Consider the following 22816-nt stretch of genomic DNA (forward strand, 5'->3'; position numbering starts at 1 on the left):
TGCCCACTTACTTCACTTCCGAGAGAACTGATCGCTCCCCATCTGAACACTGGGACCTGCGATACTGGCGGTAACTTCGTGGCGAATGAGAATGCCTGATGCGGATTGGGTCACCTTGTGTCCTGAACAAGCAACCAAGAAACATGAAAACAAACACCCAAAGTCAGAAGAGGAAAAGTAGGAGTTCTTCCTTAATATTGAAACCGCAAAAGAATAACAACTTTCAGAGTTTTAAAAAGAACTTGACTCCTCTAGGGTTTGAAAGCCTGAGTGACTTAAATTTCACAAGAAAAATGCTCCCTTGACAATATGTGAAAATGAAGCTCTTTAAAGTATTTGTGTATATACATATATATATGTATGTATGTATATTTTTTAACAACCAAATTTTAAATGAAATTATTCCTTACCGTGGAATTCTTAGTAGCGTGGAAGTAAACAAAATCTATAATGCAGACAAAATGGCATTCCTAATGGAAAAAGTTGGTCCACTGTCCTAGCTACTAACATTAAGAATTCAGTCTTTACTTGAAAATTGCTAAGAAAGTAGACCTTAAGTGTTCTCTCCATAAAAAAATGTATGTGAGGTGATAGATATATTAGCTTGATTTCAGCATTTCACAATGTATACATATATCAAAACATCAGATTGTATACTGTAAACATACACAATTTTTATTTGTCAATTATACCTTAATAATTAAAAATAAATAAATAATTCAAATCTTTGACCTAAAGATGGGGACAGAGGGTGGCTGGGGTGTACCAACCTGCTATTTAACTGTGGTGGGAAAGTAGCATAGCTACAGAAGGGAAACAAAGCAGGCACTCAGTTTCTCTTAACCAAGTACTGGTAAGGCAGAAAACACAGTCAACAGGTATGGTTCCTCTTACACTGGTGACTAAGGACTCCTGCTGTGCTTTCACAAAGCCTGCTCAATGTGCTGCTTCTATACCAGGGATTGGACTGGGCTCATATGAGAGTTTTATGGTCAACATAATTCTCTTGGTGTAAAATAATGGATAAAAAACTTTATCAATGAGAATCTCAGAAAAGAATTTATTTTAAAACTGACATTAATCAGGAAAAGCCCCCTTGTACCTACCAAGTACAAAGAGGTGGCTAATAAGAGATGATAGTGATTATAGTGTAGAATAAGTAGCTTTAATGCACACTTTTTTTCCTCTTTCGCTACTGTCACCTAGTTTTGGTTAAAATGTAAAGACGAATTAAAGCACTGCCTGGAACACAATTGAAGAATTAGAATGGATTACTCACAAGCACTAATAAAGCTTTTGTGAGAAGATTCTGAAAGGCACTCACTCTATTTTAGTGTACGGAATCTCTTTTAATTGTTCTTCAGACAATCCGGATGGATCCACAAGTTCTTTTCTATAAAGGAATAAGCAAGAAAATGATAGTTGTGGTGCTGGTATAAATGCTAGTATCTTTCACAATCAGCAGGTGAGTTTTCCCTTTCTAATCTTGTCACAAAACAGTGTTAGTAAAACTAATGAAAATTTATAAAAACTAAACATGTGTTCAAGGAAAAATAGGAGGGGTAAAACCTTTTCTGTAGCTCTTTTGCCTTCTTTCAATTTTTCTACATTCAGACTCCAGTCATTCCCCATTTCCCTATAAAAGATCTGCTTCTCTCTCCTGTGGTAGGTGTCTGTTTTCTTCTGGATTTGTTTTCCTTGGTATTTATTTGTAAACTATTGGCCTGTCTGAGGTCCATTTAAAGGCGAGACTAAATGACCCAAGGTGAGGAGGTGTCAGGGTTGCCTGTAGATAGGCTGTTGATATGGTTAAGGCAACACCGCCATGTGCTCCACGTGCCTGCCACACACAGTGGCAATGGCTTTGGCAGGCATCACGCTGAAGCTGCCTCTCAGTATCAGGAGTCTTCCTTGCAACTGCATTAAAACTACATGGGTTTTAAAACAATGAGAAAGAAAACTATTACTCACTGAATGTGCTTCCATAACTCTTCTTTTGCTTGGATATCGGGGCTTCTCCTATAAATAGAGAAAACAACATTCATCTCTGCAAACATGCTTCATCTCACAACCTAATAACTAACTTTAATAGTTTTCAGACTGTGAAGTTCTTATTTGCCAGCTGAGAACAGACAAGGAAAGACTGGACAGGGAGAGCCATTGTGATGGTTAGTATAAAGACACCAGCAGCTAAATTGCTGCTACTGCCGCTGAAGGAAAATCATAAAACCCAGTCATAACCAGAGTTTCATTTAATGAAAGACCTCAGAACTGCAGGGTCATATGCCTCCCCATCCAGTGGTAACTGTACAACGAAGAATGATTCAGGGCGTCTGTTTCTGATCTTTCCAGATATTTGTAAGTAATGGTAAAAGAAGAACTCATCCTGATTCTAAAAAGTCCCAGCATGATCTGTGATTACCTAGGAGAAGCAACCACCACAAGGAAAAAGCAACTGGTGGGATGGCCCTGATGGCAGACTGTACCAATGACCCATCTTTCATGTTACATCTGGTGTTGCATTTCTGCAACAAAACTTGGGCCAGCGAATGCTAGGACCTATCTGTGGCCTTGGCTCATGCTGCCACCGTCTTTACGCCCTTCTCCATTCCTAACTATTGACTCTGCAAATCTTTTCTCCAAGAAGTATGTGAGTAGATATTATACCACTATCTTTAACTTCCTAGAATGAAAAATTCAGTCAGCATTCAAGTGTTTGTACTCTCTGTAGTATCAACTATTTCTCCCATTGTAGCAATGAATGCAGTGAAATCTATTATCACTGCAATTGTTGACACAGAATGATTTTTCTTCATAGTGAGAAAATAAGCTTTCATCAGTCCCTTTAAGAGAACAGAGATCTAGTAATAGGCCAAAAGAAAGAACAAATAACAATTAAAAGCCACTGATCCTATGGAATTGTATGCGATTAATCTGTATTAGCATTTGGGGGGCTCAATAATGCTTTTAGTGTATGATCTCATTAATGCTTTCATTTTTCTCGATTCATAAGGGCACCACTACGGTATTCTGGTAGGGCTTCCTGAACCTACAGAATACACTAAGCTACTTTCCAGCCACTGAGTTGACCAAATGGTTTTTCCTTTGTGCAGGGGGAAAAAAGTGATCTGTCTATAAAGAGCTTTTAATCAACTCAGGATGAGACAAAACATAAAAAGGAAAAAGGGATGAAATCTTGGTCTCAGACCAAATATGGTACTGTTAAATGTAGATGTTCTTTGTTTTAAGAATAAGATTAAAGCTGCGCATAGTGGCTCAAGCCTGTAATCCCAGCACTTTGGGAGGCCAAGGTGGGTGGATCACTTGAGGTCAGGAGTTCAAGACCAGCCTGGCCAACATGGCAAAACCCCATCTCTACTAAAAATACAAAAAATTAGCTGGGCATGGTGGCATGTGCCTGTAATTCCAGCTGCTTAGGAGAGGTTGAGGCATGAGAATCACTTGAACCTGGGAGGTGGAGGTTGCAGTAAGCCGAGATCACACCACTGCACTTCAGTCTGGGCAACAGAATGAGACCCTGTGCCAAAAAAAAAAAAAAAAAAAAAAAAAAAAAATTGTATGTTTCTTACAAATCATAGAAACTGCTTCCTTGGTGTCCTGTATGTATTCTGCCTTTCCTACATTTGGTTGGTCTGATTTGCTAGATAATATGTTAACCCCATTAAATGATACTGTCAGAGAAAGTGCTAATATTAAAAAGCACTAAGGTGTTATTCCATTCTGACAGAATGATGGTTCAGCTGTGATATACCCCAGGATCTACTTCTCACAGTCAACCAAGAGTCTGAAGTATTACATAATATCCAGGTTAGGAAGCTATTCTACTGATCATTATTCTTATTTCAGGAAGGTATGATAGTGGGCATATCAGCTTCTTCTAGTTACAGCAGGGTTTCCCACCCTTGGCCCTACTGACATTTTCTATACTAATTCTGTGCTGCAGGAGGCTGTCCTGTGCATTGTAGCATGATCAGTAGCACCTGTGGCCTCTACCCAACTAGACGCCAGTAGCACCTCCCCAGTGTGACAGCCAAAAATGTCTGTAGACAATGTCCCCTTGGAAGCAAAACTGCCCCCAGTTGGAAAACCACTGATTAAGGGTATGACCTAGGAATTAAGTGGCTATGGTTGGGTGGTGGAAGCCAAGTTATTGTAAAGATCCATTATGTGAGTACTAGAATAGTGCTGGAGAGAGTGACAGTACAGCAGAACCTAAATCTTAAAAGAATGGGAAAATGACCGAGGGTGCAGTTGATGACAACTACCGGAAGTGGTGAGTGGTATCATGTGAGGGCATGCAATTCAAAGCTGAATGCTTTCAGGGTGGACACGGGGAGAATGAGGAAAGTTATGAGTGGCCAGGAGGACATACACCCCATGATATCAGGCCTGGTAGTGAGAGATAGTGACTATGAACAATACATTAAAAAAATGATAACATGATAACAGTGGATATGTCTGAGTGCTGGTATTGCAGGTAATTTTATTTTCTTGTTTATGCTTTTCTATATTTTCTGATCTTTTTAAGCCGGAGAATTTCTTACCTTAGTTATCAGGAAAAAAAATAAGAGTGTTTTCATGTTTTTTTTTTAAATATACTATTATTGTAATTCCACAGGAAATGCTTTTCATTCCCATCTCAGAAGAATTAGAGAAATGTTATCTTTGTTTTTTTTTTTTTTTTGAGAGAGTCTCGCTCTGTCACCCAGGCTGGAGTGCAGTGGCCCCATCTCGGCTCACTGCAAGCTCCGCCTCCTGGATTCAAGCGATTTTCCTGCCTCAGCCTCCCGAGTAGCTGGGATTACAGGCATGTGCCACCCTGCCCAGCTAATTTTTGTATTTTTAGTAGAGACGGGGTTTCACCATGTTGGCCAGGATGGTCTCAATCTCTTGACCTCATAATCTGCCCACCTCAGCCTCCCAAAATGCTGGGATTGCAGGCGTGAGCCACCGTGCCTAGCTTGAGAAATGTTATCTTAATCTGAACGAGATCATCAGACCTTCTAGCCATTAACATTGGTCCTAAAAGATTGAAGAGTTTAGTCTTTATTTTTACATTCTATAGCACCATAAAAGTCCTATTTTTAACTAAACTAAGTTCTGACGTGGCCAATAGTTTCAAACAGTTTTAAGGCGAGGAAAAGTTCCAAAGCTTAAAAACTGCTAATTTCCTCTGATTGCTAGACCACCTGTGATTTCACAAATGTCAACACAAGCTGCATGTTAATGAGGAATGTATTATTTTTATGCTTACATCTGCACACACATTTAATCAATAATTTAGGATGAATTCATGATCTGCAGCTCAGTGTTATCTTGTGGATTTAGAAAGCCGTGGAATTCCAGCAGTCATTTTTCTTAATTTGAGGCACTTAATTATGCAGATGTTTTACTTAAACTCTCCAAATAAATTCCTAAGGAAAGGAAATAGAACCCTGAGTTGTCCATAGGTACGACATATATAGAAAATAAACATGCAGCCCAGTATTAGTCCAGTATTTTTCAAAAGCATCCCTCCTCCACATACAAATATTCCACTTTAAATTAATCAGAGAAATTAGTTTGATGACACATCATTCACAAATCACTTTCCCTTATTCCAAAACCCTGAAACAAACATATCATAAATCTACAAAGGATTTAAACTCCATCACTGCATATAATCATTTTATATATCCCCCAAACTATTCAACTATATTATCTAAAAACATAATATGGGCAATACATTATCCAGTAATATATTTACTATATTTTGTATATTATACTAAAAAATATGGCAGTATTTTACTTTTTTTGTCCATCTTTATACTGATCACTCCTCTGAAAGGAAATTTAGAGTGGAAAATATGTACATTTATAAAACATCTTTATTTAAGGAATTCAAAGCACCTAACAAATATCCCAGTCATTCTTTGTCACATTCCTGACTGGTCAAAATAAATCTAATTAGGAGATGTCTTACTCTTTTCCCTCCCCCTCCAAATCAAAGAAGCCTTAGGAAGCCACTGAGATGAACAACCTAGCTGCTGAAGATCGCTCAGGAGGCACTTCCGGGTTGGGGGTGGGGGTTCATGTTATATCTTCACCTAACACACCAGACTTATATGTTTTGTGTGTAACTGAGAACATCGCCCTGACGGCCTCATCTTCCACAGTATCAGTACTTTTCAATAAAAATAGTAAGATATTATCACCACCAGAGGGAGCCCGAACCTTCTCTTGCACCCAGGTTTGACCCTACCAAAACCATTGTTTACGCTTTAATACCTCTTCCAAATATCCCACTGAGTAAAGGTTCACCCATGTAGAAAAGCAGGTTCAACAAAGCTTTTTTCCTACTGATAAACATCAACTGTAGCTGAAAAATGTACTAAATAGAACTGTACTTCCCAATGTTTTAACAGAGATCTAATCATATTTCAGCTTAACGCTTTTTAGTAGAAAACAGTTTTGTATTTTATACTACTCTACTCTATGTCTCTGGTATTTAATGAATTGATTTTCTAGCTATTTGTTGCGGATAAAATACAAAAATGAATAATGATGTATCATAACCTTCTGACCCTTAATGGATACCTAATTTACATATACTGCAGTAGGAATTTAAGAATATGGGAGTAATGGAGAGATCAGTGGTTTACTGTACATCTGAAATGCCAAATATACATAAATATTTTTATATAGTACATATATTTTAAAATATTTTCTATATTATGTATATATTATATCTGAAGATATGTGTGTGTGTGTGTGTGTGTATATGTATATATATATGAAGGATAATTTTGATTGCTTTCCTTGAATACTGCCCTAGCCATGTTTCCACTTTTTCTAAGGGATGTGGTCTCACTATGTTGCCCAGGCTGGTCTTGAACTCCTGGCCTCAAGCAATCATCCCTCCTCAGCCTCCCAAGTAGCTGGCACTACACATACAAGCCACCATACCCAGCTTATATTTCCACTTTTAAAGAAAGCTGTAGTGGTTCCTAAATCCTCACACAACCAAATTCAAGTCTCTAAGGACTTTTTGTGAGTTGCCTTACTCTACTCTCTTCATTTCTCACCACCTCCTCATCTCAAGGAAAAACACAAATACCTTGCAGTGTTTCTAGAGAATAACTAAGACCTGGGGGAACTTACTAATAAAGGCTGTGACACAGGCACAACCTCACTTAATGCTCAGCAAAATCCTAAGAGTGTGGTACCATCAGTGTTGTAGAGATGGAAGCTCATGGGGATCAGGTAATAAGCTGAAGATCCAGAATGCAAACAACAGCACCCAGCAGGTATTTTATTAATTGTCAATAAATCTCAGGCTTTTAACAGTCATAACTCAAATAAAGGACAGAGCTCAGTTTGTGCTATATGAAGTAATCCATCATCCTTAAGAGTTACAACATTTGTATTCAGTTGTCCACCTGACATTTCCATTAACTGCCTACTTGGCATCTCAAACCTAACAAAGAGAAATCTTGATTCTTTCCCCCCAAAACATTCCTGGCCCATACCTTCCCATCTCAGTAAAACATGATGCTACCCACTCAGTGGATCTGCTCAGAAACTCAATGTCATCCATAATACTGCTCATACTACAAATCTGTCAGCTTTACTTCCAAAATGTATATTCATCTACTCTCTTCATTTCACCACCACTATCTTTTCTGAGCTAAAACCATCTCACGTGGACCACTGCAAGTTTTCTAATTGCTTTCCTGCTTCCTTTCTTCCTCTTTCTCAATGTGCTTTTTACCCACCAGAGCAACTTTTTTTTTTTGAGATGGAGTTTCGCTCCTGTTGCCCAGGCTGAAGAGCAATGGCGCGATCTCGGCTTACTGCAACCTCCGCGTCCCAGCTTCAAGCAATTCTCCTGACCCAGCCTCCCAAGTAGCTGGGATTACAGGCACCCACCACCACACCCAGCTAATTTTTGTATTTTTAGTAGAGACGAGGTTTTACCACGTTGGCCAGGCTTGTCTTGAACTCCTGAACTCAGGTGATCGGCCTGCCTTGGCCTCCCAAAGTGCTGGGATTACAGGCATGAGCCACCGTCCCCGGCCAGCAACTTCTAAATGAACTACTATCCACACAAATATATATAAATATATATATATATATATATATATATATATATAATTTTTTTTCTACTTTAACTGCACTTTGGCCGTATCAGCTGAGAAATCCGACACAGGTCCTACTGGACTAGAATCAAGGTGTTGGCATGGCTGCATTCCTTTCTGGAGACTCAAGGGAAAATGCATTTTCTTGTGTTTTCCAACTTCTGGAGCTGCCCACATTTATTCATTCAAGGCCTTTTCCTCTATTTTCAAAGCCAGCAACAGCAGGTTGAGTCCGTTTCAAACTGAAACACTCTTCCTCTTCTGTCACCTCTTCCACTTTTAAGAAACTTATGATTACTTTGGGCCTACTTGGATAATCCAGGATAATATCTCTGGGTGAGGGTCAACTGATTAACAACAGCCTTAATTCCATCTGCAATCTTAACTCCTCTCTGCCATCTAGGGTCATATATTCACACATTATGGAGATTAAGCCATGGACGTATTTCAGGGGTCATTATTCTTCCCACCACAGTAACTAAGGTTTTTCCTCCTCGTAATTTCTTTATATAAAAACTCACTGTTTAAGCAAAGATACATTAACATTTTAATACAAGGCTTCTAACAGGCAAAAATAAAATATATGACAATAGCACAAAGCACAAGTGGAGCTATATTTTTCCAACGTTTCTAAATTTTAAATGTTACAATATTAATCTTAGGGTGTGATAAGGAACCACACTGATAAGAATCACACTTACAGAGAGAAAGCAATAAATAAAAAAATAATAAAAGTATAGGTAAGATATCAGTAGAGAAAATAAAATGGAGTATCAAAAAATATTCAATTCACACAAAATAAAGTAGGAAGGGAGCAACAAACCAACAAAAAACAGGCATAATAAACCAGAAAAAAGAACAAGATGGCAGACTTATATCCCAAAATACAAATAATTATGTTAACTGCTAGCAGGCTAAACATTGAACTTAAAAGACAGGGATTGTCAGGCTAGAATTAAAAAAAACAAAACAAAAAGACCAACTGTACACTGTTTACAAGAGGTGGACTTTAAATATAAAGACATAACTAGGCTTAAAGTAACAGATTAAAAGGATATACCATGCAAACAGTAAACATGAAGAAGGTATGGTAGAATTTACGTGTGTGCATGTGTAGTGGACACAGAGAAAGGAGTACTGCCAGAATAAAGGGTCATCAGTTCATCAGGAAGGAAAAAACCATATATATGCATACCCCTAACACCAGAGCTTCAAAATAACTTGAAGTAAAAACCGACAGAATTAAAGGAAAAAACAGACAAATTCACAATCACTGTTGTAGATTTTAACATCCCTCTCTCAATGACTACTTGAAAAGTAGATGAAGAAATTTTAAAAAGACACAATCTGAACACTATCAGCTAACTGCATCTATTCGACACCCAGTAACTGAGACTTCTCATTCTTCTTGAGTCCACAGATTATTCATCATTAAAAACCATATGCTAGGCCTTAAAACAAGTCTCAATAAATTTCAAGGGATTAAAACCGTTCAGACTTTTTTTTTTAACCACAATGGAATTAAATTAGAATAATAAGATTTGTAGAAAATCCTGAAATATTTGGAAATTAAACACACAACTAAAAATGCCAGCATCAAAAAAATGACAAGATAAATTAAAAATTATTTTGAACTGTATGATAATAAAAACAATGTCAAAAACATGTGAGATATAGTTAAAGCATGGCTGAAAGGGAAATTTATAAATTTATGCTTATATTGGAAAAGTAGAAAGGTTTAAAATAAATGTTATCCTAACAAGATGAAAAAAGAGCAGGTAAAAGACAAAATAAAAAGAATAAAAAGTAAAGTCAATGAAACAGACAACAGATAGCAAAGAAAAAGCAACAAAATCTAAAATTGGTTCTCTGAAAAAAAATAAATTAAAAAAAAATGAAGAGAAAACACAAATCACCAACATCAGGAATTAAAGTGGTGATATCACAACAGATTTCACAGATATTAAAAGCATATGAAGAATTATAAGCAAATTTTTGCTGAAAGATTTGACAACTTAGATAAAAATGAAATTATTTTAAAAGCATAAATTATCAAAACTTACACATAAGTATAAAATATGAATATCTCAATATCTGTCAAAGAAATTGAATTTGTAATTTAAAACCTTCCACAAAGAAAATTCCAGGCAGAGATTGTTTCACTGGTGAATTCTATATTTAAGGAAGAAAAAAATGCTTTTATATTAACTCATTCAGAAAACAGAGGAAGAAGGAATATTTCTCAAATTATTTTAAATGACCAATATAATATTTTTACCAAAAACCTGACATTACAGGAAAATTACAGATCAATTTTTCACAAAAACAAAGAAAAAAATCTTAACAAGGTAATGCCAAATAGAATCCAGCTACATACAAAAAGGAAAATACAACATGACCACAAGGGGCTTATGCTAGGAATGCAAGGATGTGTCATTCAAAACTGAATCCATTTAATTCCTCCACGAACACAATAAACCCATATAACAATTATCTCAACAGATGCAGAAAAAGTTTATAACAAAACTCAAGACCCATTCATGATCAAAACTCTTCACTAACTCTTAGCAAACTGGAAATAGAAGGGATCTTCCTAAATTGTGCAGCTAGCATCATATACAATGTGACATATTGAATGCTCTCCCTTTATGAAAAAGAGCAGCCAAGGATGTCTGCTTTCTTACCACTTGTATTCAACATTGTAACTCAACACTGTACTACATGATCTAGCCAGTGTAAGGGAAGGAACAGAAATAAAAGACAGAAAGACTAGAAATCAAGGAAAACTGTTCACAAATATGATTGTAACCATAGAAAATCCTAAGAAACTGCCCCCCCGCAAAAGCTTCTAGAGCTAGTAAGTGAATTTAACAAGGCTTATGGGGTGGCAGGATGTAGCATCAGTATTTTTAAAAATCCTTTGTTCTTCTATATACTAAAAAACAACTGAAAAATAAATTTTCTGAAATATAACAAAATAAATTACTCCGTACTGAGAACTATAAAACATTGCTGCAAGAAGATAAAAACAAATGGATGAATAAGATATTTATTTTCTCAAAATTGATCTGTACATTCAACATATTCCTAGTCAAAAGTCTTTGGCGGAAGGCAGTAAAAACTGACAAGTTGATTCAAAAATTTACACAGAAATGCAAAGCTCCTAATAAAATAGCTAAAACAATCTTGCATAAAGGGGGAGAGGGAAAGCCAAAGTTGGAGAATTTACACTGCTTTATTCAAGTCTTACTATAAAGCTACAGTAACCGAGACAACATGATGGCTTAGGGATAGACAAATAGATCAATGAAACAAAATTGGCCCACATGTGAGCAGTCAATTCATTTTCAACAAAGGCCACAAGGCATTTCAATGAAAAGTCTTTTCAAAAATGGTGGTGGAACTGGATAGACTACAGGAAAAACACCTCTCAATCTCTACTCATCCATATACAACAACTAATTCTAAATGGAACACAAACCTAAGTATAAAAGCAAAATCGATAAAGCTGCTAGAAAAAGATATAAGACTATCTTTGTGACCATGAGGTAGGCAAATACTCCTTAAGATTAAAAAAAAAAAAAAAGCCTTAACTAGAAATGAAAAAAACTGATACACTGGTCTTCATCAAAATTAAAAAGTCTGCTCATCAAAAAGCAATGTTAAGAACATGAAAATGCAAACCACAGCCTGGGAGAAAGTATTCATTCATAACGTGCATATCTGAAATTGAACTTTTATCCAGAATACATAAATAACCTACAAATGAATAAGAAAAAGGACAAACAACCCAATTAAACTGGACAAAAAATTTGAACACTTTAAAAATGAAGATATATGAATAACCAATAAGCACAAAAAAATGTGGTTAACATCATTAGCCATGAAAGAAATGATCACTAAAACTACAATGGAATCTCTACTTCACGCCTAGTAGAATGGCGAAAATTAACGCAGCAACAAACTCAAATACTAACAAGAACTGGGGCAGAACAAGACCCTCTCATACCTTGTTAGTGGAGTATGAAATGACCCAACCTTTCTGGAAATCATTTTGGTAATTCCTTATAAAATTAAACATGTGGCCGGGCGTGGTGGCTCATGCCTGTAACCCCAGCACTTTGGGAGGCCGAGGCGGGTGGATCATGAGGTCAGCAGATCGAGACCATCCTGGCTAACACGGTGAAACCCCGTCTCTACTAAATATATAAAAAATTAGCCGGGCGTGGTGGCGGGCGCCTCTTGTCCCAGCTATTCGGGAGGCTGAGACAGGAGAATGGCGTGGAACCTGGGAGGCGGAGCTTGCAGTGAGCCGAGACTGGCCACTGCACTCCAGCCTGGGCGACAGAGCGAGACTCTGTCTCAAAAAAATAAAATAAAATAAACACACAAATTCCCTCTAATCCAGCAATTCTACTCCTAGGTATTTGCCCAAGCAAAAGAAAACAAATTCCACACACATACTTGTAGAGAATGTCTATAACACAATGGCAAAAACTGGAAACAATTCAACTGTCCATCAAGAAGAGAATGAATAAAAATATTGCAGTATATACAAAAATTTAAATGACCACTGATACCATGGATGAAGCTCAAAAACATGTTGAGTGAAAGAAGCAATATTTTAAAGGAGTATATATTGTGTTATTACATTTATATGAAGTTCAACAAGAGAGAAAAACTAATAATCATAGATATCAGAACAGTGGACCAGGCGCAGTGGTGCACACCTGTAATCTCAGTACTTTGGGAGGCTGAGCCTGGTGGATCACTGGAGGTCAGGAGTTTGAGACCAGCCTGGCCAACATGGTGAAACCCCATCTCTACTGAAAATAGAAAAATTAGTTGGGTGTTATGGCAGGTGCCTGTAATCCCAGCTACTCAGGAGGCTGAGGCAGGAGAATGGCTTGAACCCGGGAGGCAGAGGTTGCAGTGAGCCAGGATTGGGCCACTGTACTCCAGCCTGGGTGACAGAGAAAAAAAAAAAGAAAAAGAAATCAGAACAGTGGTTGGTTGTGGGGGTGGGCACTGACTAGAAGGAGCATGAAGGAACTTTCCGGTTAATGGAAATATTCTATATCCTGACTGGCAGGATGGATAGATTATGGATACATTTGTCAAAATTCATTAAACTGTACATATAAGATGAGAGGATCTGACTGTATGTAAATTTCACCTCAAATTGCCTCAATTTTAAAGGCTGTTAAATGAACCTCCGACCACTTGACTAAAAAATTATTAAATTCCCAGGCCCACTACAAATAATTACTCCATAATATAACTGAATTATAGTAATAACAATTTTAAATTATTCTATTTCCCAATTTTTATTTACAAATGAATGGTTCCATTTATTTACTATTGCCTCCAGGAATGTTTTTTGACTTCTTCAAAACTTATATATAGGATTTTTTCTAATTTTATTTTACTTTCCCCTTTTTAAATAAATTAAATGTACTACTGGCATTTAATTGAACTCAGAATGCTTTAGAAATAGTTAGAAAAACTGAATGCTGTTTTAAGATTTAATATCAAGTTGCCAAACCTTGTGTCTAACAAGTCCTTCATAGAAAACTATTCCACATGGAAAGGTAAAAATATGGTGGCAAAAGATTTACCCGTGACTACGCTGTATCTAATCTTGGGTTCTGCACCTTTTGGGTGAAGTTCTTCAGTGAGGTCTGATTCTTTCATATCTAAACTTCCTTTTTTTTTAAATGGAGTTGGGGGAAGGTGCTATCACAACAAAGGAAATTTTCATTAACTTCAGCTTTAAATTGACTACTAGTTTAATTAGGTTGCTAAAAAAAATTACAGAGTAATTAATACATCTGTAAGGGTGTACATGGTGTAGTGACTATTTGCAGGTTTTCTATTACAAAAGAAAGTCATCACTCATAATGATGCATTACTGATAAAATACACACATATACACGGGGTTAATTTCTAATTGAAAGGTAAACATCTAAGACTGAGAAGTGTCCCTTAGTGTCCCACAGTACAAAGGGTCCTGGTGTGAACCCCCCGGTACACTCTGGAGTTCTTTCCTAATCTCTTTTAACCTGATGTGGCACTCACAGCTGTCCTCTTGTCACCCTCCTGCCTGGCTCCCTCAGAGCTCCCTACCTACCTACCCAGTCTCTACCTCCACTACCCAACATCCTTTCATTTCCTTATCATACACGACTGGACTTAATCCCTCCTCCTGTGAGTAATCAACATCAGACATCTAACCACCCACGATCACAAAAGGATCTGTACTTAGTCTTGGCTCACTTTAAAAAGGTGAGCCATGGTTTGGCAAGTGGAGTGGGAGTGAGGCGTCTAAATCTTGATAATGTATAGATTTAAAACACACACGAACAGAAACTTTACCAGCTCAAAGACAATTAATTTGGGGGACTGGCAATCACACCATTATGGTGTAATTGTGCTCACACATGGCGTTGCCTAGCAACAGGAGGAGCAGGCAAATTCCAACACTGAGGTGTAATGAATCACTCACTGACTACTGTTCACAAATTGTATTTTGATGGGAAGATATTTACATCTGGTTCAGTCTGGAACAAGACTTCAGAGAATTGTGCAGACTCAAACTGAGAAGCAGCAGGTATTTCACCAACAGCCTGGCTCTACAACAAAGGAGACTATTCCTATTTATTCAGGTGAATGTATACTTTGGTTAAAAACAACACAAAACAAAAATATGGCTTTGAGGGCCTTGTTTTCATGACATTTTGTTTTGACTGTGCTTCAACTTCTATGGCTTCAAACATGGTTAATAAATGTCACAAATATTAGAAGGTAAATATGACAAATAAACAATGAAATAATCCTAGTTGAACTAAAACACTTTAGAAGACCTGAATATCCACATGCTACTTCAAATTCAGTGTTTTTGAATCAAGGTATAAAAAGAGTCCACATACGAACGAGATCTGTGTCTGGATCGCCTGTTGTTGGGGTCGGCTTGGTTTTTTTCCTTTTGTCTCCTTAATACAGCTTCCCACTGAGGCGCTGAATCAACCATATCATTCTCCTGCCGTATTCTGAAAGGAAAGCCATGCATCTGAAGTTAACATCTACATGGATGGCGCGTTTTAGGTTTATCCTAAACTTGCTTTTAAATGTTATTTAAGCAGCAGAAATTTTATTATGATCATTTATAGCTAAAGATGCATATTAACTGAATTAATATATCCATATGTAGGTAAGTATATATAAACACTCAGAAGTAAATAATACTCATGATATATGTAAACACGTTATTTGCAGACTTCTGATTTTAATTTTCTAGGAAAAAGACATGTATCAAAAACTTATTTTAAACATTTCTAAGTTTCGACTAAAGAAACTTTGGTGTCTGCTATAGAGCCAATCTTAACCGATGCTACAAAATCATTATTTTAAATGTGCTAGTCATAATAGTAATAAATAGTTTTACTTTGAAATACTCTTAAAAAGTCAAGCTAATTGTCAAAGTTTTCATTAAAAATAGGTGCCAAATATAATTCCCATTTTTTAAGAGAGAAATCTAGAAGTACAAAAAGTTAAATATGGTGGCATAATGCATTAGCTGAATAAGACACACCATTCCCATCATGGCTGCTCACATGTTTAAGACGGAATGACAGTTGGATGCTGGATGTGGGCAGGGAAGGAATGAAAATGAGGAAAAGAGAAAGGTGGGAAAGACTTGGAAGCACAGGCACTTGACATGTAAGATCACAAGACAGTGTTACCAAATCCTCTCATTATTTAAAAAAAAGATAATCCCCAAATCTGGATTCTTAAAGTGAACTCTTCTAATTTTTAAGTCTTGCAACCAATTCTAAAGCATGATATAGACTTAACAAAACCCATGGACCACACTCAAACTGCAGAAATTTTGGACTTCCAAGGTATCAAGTCTTTCAAATAATGAGGTGCACTATTAGGGGGAGAGAAGAAGTACTTAATTTATGTGAAATACTGTCTTGAATGCACCACAATGATGCTGTGAAGCCTTTTTTTTTTTTTTTGGCAAAACTGAACAACTGTTATTTGAATATTTAACTTCTAATTTATGTAAGCTCTTCAGAAAACTGCTCCAGAGTGTTCATCTCCCAGGGTATAGAGAGCAGCATGGAATTGCCAGGCACTCACCCCAGTACTGCAACTGCATGAGCATAACTGCTTTGAGACAAAAGTAAAAAGAACAGGCAGGCTTGGAGGCATTTCCTTCTCTGAACAGATGTCTTTTGGTTCCTCTGTTATTGCACTTAGTATAGACTGTGGGCTGGATATCTGGATTTGCTTACAGGTGCAAATCAGTGGATGGGTGACAAATATTCATTTCACATATAACTTAGACATAATGTAAAGCAAATTCAAGTTGAAAAGAACAGCACTTTGTGAGGAAGAAACTGTTTAAATCTCTCTAGATTAAAGAAGAATTGTGCTAAGTAGAAAACCATCTGTAACATACTCCAAGCCTTTGAAGTGTATGTATTTCCTCACTAAAGTTTTCATTTTTAATAGGCTATTATTTGAAGATTAACAGGATACTGTCATGGTATTTTTCGCAGATCAAAGAGCATAATTCTTTCTCTCATTGCATGTACAGAGTAAATTTAAATTGAACATATACCGCTATGGACCTTAATATTAGAAATATCTGAAGAAAACTATGAGAAGGTATACTACTTGAGGTCATAATTATTAATCATTCTTTGAAACAAACACTCCCATTTGAAAATGGCATGTTGGTACCCGTGTGTGCTGTAAACACACACACATTTTTGTAGCCAGAACCTACATCTAAAAGCCATTCTGTGTTCATGTGACAGTCAGAAACCCACAAGGCTTGCTGGCAGGGGAGCAGTCCTGGACACCCCCAGGACTGAGGGGTCAGGGTTAGGAAGAGACAATCACGGGGAAGGTGCTGCGCTGGCAAGGTGGCATCTCCCTTCCTACAGGAACCCACACCTGGATTGCTGGGCCCAGGATTGGACACAAAACTCACGTCTCCTAACTCCTAACCCTGGAGTCTTTTAGGATGCAGCTTTCATTCTGAACAAAATCACTGTCCAGTTGATGGGCAGAACTAAATTTTACAATGTGAAATATTTGTGTCAGGAAGTCAGGGATCTAAATATTTTTGAGAGGTCAAACCTGCTAACAAAGCTGAGGCCTAACTTGGGCAAACACATACTTTTCCTAGAGTAATAGACACTGAAAAGGAAGCACAGTTACTGTATGTTCATTCTCATCTATTGTGGAATTCAGCTGGCTACCCTCATACTCAGACTTCACTCTGATGATAAAAAATTAAAACTCCTGAGACATAAGCATGCGTATTTCCTGTATCCTGCTATAATAGTAATAAGGACCAAATCAGAAAGAATTCAAGATTATACATGCACCTTTACCTTTTTTTCTAACTGAAAAGTCTAAAGTGAGGGCAGTGAAACCCTGTCAGTTAATATCCTTGTGATCCACATGTTTCAAAGACAGATGCCCTCTACTGGCGATGCTGTTTCATAAATATTCTAACAAGATGCATTAAAAATGTAAGAGCCTTTGGAGAGTCACAACAGAAGCACATTTTCCTGAGTAATGGGTAGTGTGGCGGCCTTGGCCTGTAATGAAGTTTGAAGTTACATCCTTACAAAAGACCTCTGGTTAATGGTGCCTCATTACAAGAATGAAAGTGTCATTTCTTCCACTGCTGAACCGCTCCAAAAAACACAGGTGCTACTTGGAAAGAAAAAAATCCTAGCCCTAGAAGCAAGAATATTGTAGCACTTTGTCCTTAAGAGGCAGGAGTAACTATTTTGTTTATGCATGAGTGAATAAAGAAATCTTTAAATGAAAAAGATATGTTTACTGTGATAATTCTGACTTTTTAAGTCTCATTTATTCTCAGGTATGGGGGATCCAAATAGTTTTTTGCTCCTTTCCTGCTCTATTTTAATCTCGATGTATAGATTTACATCATGAAGAATAAAATACCACAAACATTGTTTTCACACAGTACCTTTTAAAAAGTCAAAATGTGCTCTTACATCATAGTCATCAAAGTCTCAAAAAGGAAAAAGAGTCCGTTGTCATTTATGTTGTGGATCTATTAATTTTCAAATGTTGCATCTAAAGGTGAACCTCAATAAACTAACAAACATTTATTTCCAGTACTAATTGATCCAATAAGTCTACATTTATCCTATTTTGTCAATTTCTCCATCTGTAACTATGGAGGGTCAACAACTGTGGTAGGAAGTATATCATAACAAGGTTTTTGTTTTTCAGTTAATGTATAAGGGAGAGGGTTGCTTTAGAATACAGCAAATTCTAACCATGTTTCAGAACAGAATTCTAATGTATTTCTTCCATCTCTTACCAAACTTCAACATTCTACTTTTCCAGACTATCCATACAATTTAATTTTAACTGGATTCGACATTTAATTAAGGTCTGCAAAGGTTTTGAAGATGAAATGCCATATAATCATTTGATAACAATGAAGAAAATGACTATTCCTAGCCTCTTCTTTCCTGTCTTACCAATTACAGTCCTGCCTCTTTTGCAAAATTCTTCACATTACCAAATGAATTCTTACACAAATCCCCGAGTTTTATTGTGTCCTCTCCCTTTAGCAGTTTTGCTCCTAACAGAACCTTCCTTTACATAAGTTCTTAATTCACTTCTAATTCACTGAGATAAACACCATGCTTAATGCTGAATCTAAGAAGTCTTTCAGAGAGAATGTAAAATGAAGCTTCAAGATGATACAAGCCATAAACATTGCTCCTGAGTTTTCTCCATTCCCAGCTCTGCCATTATCTGACTCAGAGACCTTGGACAAACTGCTTATCTTTTTTGGTCAAGTCTCAGGTTGTTCATATATAAAATTATGGCAAAAATCCTTTCTAGCTTTAAAACTTGATGTTTCTCTATTTGTATTTTATTTCCAAACCAGACAGACACACTGAAAGAAACTTACACTCTTCAACTATAGCATAACATTCCAGACAATTGCTTCACATGGCCCCTCCATTGCCAAAATTAAATCTGCAGGTCCCAACTGATTGTGAACTTGTGTTTCTCATCAACTGTACTCATTTTTTTTGGATCACCTGCTATAAAGCAATCTTTTTTTTTTCTAGTTTTTCTTCCCTAGGGAAATTTATGTTGGTTCCAGGCATGTGTCGACATACTCCCTTAAGACCAGCAAGCAAAAAGTTCATTTGCTTTTCCCATTGTCTCTACCATCAATAAATTATTCTTATTTACTCTTAAAGGTACTTCTGTCTCTTCCACTTATTCCTTATGCGCCCACTACTACAATGGGCTACCTCTGGCGCAATTTCCCTTTCAAACTCTCCTGTTTTCATGAATTTTTAACCTATTTTGCCCTCACTCAGTAATGTAACAGCATTCCTCAGTTGCTGCGGCTTTGTCCTTCCACAGTCATCTCTGCCAACCTTGATTATACTCTGGAAGCCCTAAATCAACCATATCAAATGTCTAAATCTTGATATATCCTATTAAAGTAGAAATCAGAAACCCTTGCATCTGCAGTACGGTGAACACTGTTTCCACTAGCTTTGTATGATCTCTTCTCTCCGTACCCAAAATTTTTACCTCGTTTGCAGCCCCTAAATCAGGGGCAGGACAGTAGGCAGTTCCTGGCAAGGAAGCGGTTACCTATTTTCAAGCAACACGGAAGAAATGCCCATCAGTTTAAGTTTGCTAACATCCCAAATATATTTTTTCCCTAGGGTACAGGGACAATAAAGTTCTTCTTTGCCACTCCCAAAACAAAATCCTACCAAAATTGTGATCTTCTAGATTTGCCCTAGTCAGATATATTGTCCCTCTTACAGTGCCAAATTTCTCACACAGAAATGTGCTTCCTCATTTTAGAAAAACAATATAAAAGACCTTATGGAACATAATTAAAATATTTAAATCTGTCTTAATCTACTATTTAGATACTATAGACATCTGGTAGACCCTAAAAGACATCTAAAAGACCCCAATGTTGTTAGGGAGAAACTAGCAACATTCATGCCAGAACAAATTCATGTTAGAAAACACTGACTTATTTTTTGTTCAAGGGAGCTGGTCCCCATTTTACAGATCCTGCAGGAACTTCAGAAAATACTGAGCAGTGCTGGATGTTATCAATTTAACAGAACTTGCCTGTGCAGGGCACTTTCTACTTTTCAAAGCACATCTATTATCTCGGGAACTTCACAAACCTCTAGTGAGGTCGGCAGGTCAGGTATTATTCCACTTTGCATGTGAGAAATGAAGATTCACAGGATAAAGTAACCAGCTCAAAGCCACAGAATTCTTCAAAGTGGGTTCAATTTCATAGTACAGGCTCCCAGATTTGCATGTACATATATATGTACACAAACATGCAGCCTGACACTGACGTACATGACTCATGTTTATGATGCAAACATCCTAGAATAAAATTAGGGAAACGTTCAAATAGTCCCCTGTTGTCAATTTCCTCTAGTTCTACTATTACCCTAAGCTGCTCTCGTTTCTCTGTTTTAATACTTGGTAGGCTCCCAAGTTATCTCTACTTTTATGCTGATGGAAAAAAACGCACCAGACTATCTCATGTCACCCACTCCTCCACATCTCCCACTTCCAAAATTCTAAGAGCCTAGAAACACATCAAAGGTAATGAATGACTGAGTAATTCAAAGATTCTCCTCAGTGAATGCTCAAAGGACTGCTGATTTTCATCAATAGCACAAAGGATATTTTGTAGAACCTTTTCCTTGAATGTCAAGGATATTTTATTAAGCTTAAGACATATCCAGGTAAAGCTAGTTCATCAAAGGTTTCACTCTCATAAGTCCACTTGCGAGGTCCTCCTTCATCCTACACCCTGGGCAAGTCCAGCACATGGCCCATGGTCTCAAACCTACAGCAATAAGCGAGCTGCCGGCCCTTCTGATCTCAGGGACGAGATTCAAAATTCTAACTAATAGAATCTAATATTCATGTAGATTAACTTTATAGTGCCTTGTACTAGGTAGGTTCCCAACTTCAAGAATTCAATAGAATCAACTGTTTCACAAATTAGTATAGCAAAGTAATCTCTAAAGAAAGTTTAGGCATTTTAGTTTTTAATCCTACCAGTGAATTGAAACACCAATTTCATTTCCCAGTAACAATGTAATCCTTCACTATTTAGATCATAAAACTTTGTAAGTTTTAAGGGGGGGGTGTTACATAAACACCCCCTTATGAGTCTGGTAAAAACTACAGACCCTATCTTTAGAAAACTACGCACTTGACGCCCACATACAATTTTACATACAATTTCATGGGGTTATGAAACCCCCAGCACCTACTCATGAATCAGAAGTTAAGAATCCTGGTGTAAAAATAACCAAAGGTATAAAGTTAGGAAAGGTGGGAAAATGAAACATAGGACCAAAAGAAAAGTTGGAAGAGGATGGAGGAGAGGACAGGAGATGCCGCAGCAGTGAGTAACTCTGGAAGTGGGTATAGGACTACGTGGCTCTGTACTTCAAAGTGCTCTCACTTCTTACATTTCATTTGATCTTTACAGTAACTCATTCAACAAAATGGATCAGTTGTTATAGCATACCTCCCCCCCACTCCCTGCCAACTTTAAAGAGAAAAAAACTAATACTTGAATTGGTTATACAAGTTGCCCAAGGTCAAATATCAGCACACAGCAGAACCAAGACCCAGTCCCAAGTCCTCAGGTTATTCTGTGTCATACCATTGGCTCCTAGGGAGAGAGGGAATTCAAAGGAAACAGAAGAAAGAAAAAAGACTGGAAAGGAAGCCCAGGAAACAGAAAGGAACTGGGTGAGAATAATATGATATAAAAAGTGAAAAGTGAAGCAAGAGAATGGAGAGGGAGATGAGGATATAGTAGAGAAACTAAAAGGAGAAATAAGAACTTTCTGTCATCTTAAATATTATTAAAAAAAACTGTGCCTCCAACTTCTATCTGGTTATAAAAAGAGAGTGAAAAATTATCATCTCAAATCTCAAAACCTAGAAAGCTGTAGGATACCCAACCGGATTATGAGATCAGTAAAGAAAGAATAAAGTGGAAAGGGGTAAGGGAAAACATAAATGATGTCCCAAATAAAGAAGCAGGGTGAATTGCTCTGGTGTTCTAGGAAACACGGTAGGATGAAGCCCTACAGTTAGGGCACAATTAACACAAGGGCCCTTACACACGGAGCCTTGTTAGCTCTGGACCCAAAGGGGACAGACAGATGGGGTGGTTATTTACAGTTACATTTTCCTAAAATTGAAACTAAACAACAATCTTTGCTTCTAACATTAGCCTTCCAGAGCTGGTGTGGATTATTATTTTTAAAAATTTAATGGTTGTCAAAAGCCTGTTTTGGGTAAAGTTGATTCATAAACGTTGTTTTATTAACTTTTCTTTCTCTTCACACAAAATGAGAAATGTTTAAATGGTTATCCATGGAAACAGTAAAGCTGCTTATGCTCCAATGGGTCGACTTCGTGGAAAAAAGAAAACAATATTTCCATGGAGTGGCCTCATGCCTAACAGAAAAGACCTCATTTATGTTTAAAAAAAAAAAAAAATCCTGCAAGAAGGAGTAGCAGAGGGAGCAACATCCCAAAGACCACATGCAACTTCCAGAAAGTAAAAGTGACTC

The 22816-nt window shown here is 37.1% G+C and overlaps 1 protein-coding gene across 11 annotated transcripts in view; it reads right to left on the reverse strand.

Moving 5' to 3' along the window:
• Positions 1–22816, reverse strand: part of EPB41L4A (erythrocyte membrane protein band 4.1 like 4A) — a 273201-nt gene that overhangs the window by 25350 nt on the left and 225035 nt on the right. For all 11 annotated transcript variants that reach the window (XM_054684526.2, XM_063810543.1, XM_063810546.1 and 8 more), the window contains 4 exons: positions 15068–15187; positions 1972–2019; positions 1325–1393; positions 12–122 (listed from right to left, as the gene is read on the reverse strand). In XM_054684526.2, coding sequence (XP_054540501.1) covers positions 12–122; positions 1325–1393; positions 1972–2019; positions 15068–15187 — 348 coding nt within the window. The remainder of the gene's footprint in view (positions 1–11; positions 123–1324; positions 1394–1971; positions 2020–15067; positions 15188–22816) is intronic.

The sequence above is a fragment of the Pan troglodytes genome, chromosome 4 (assembly GCF_028858775.2).
Source record: "Pan troglodytes isolate AG18354 chromosome 4, NHGRI_mPanTro3-v2.0_pri, whole genome shotgun sequence".
In the NCBI taxonomy this organism is placed as follows: Eukaryota; Metazoa; Chordata; class Mammalia; order Primates; family Hominidae; genus Pan; species Pan troglodytes.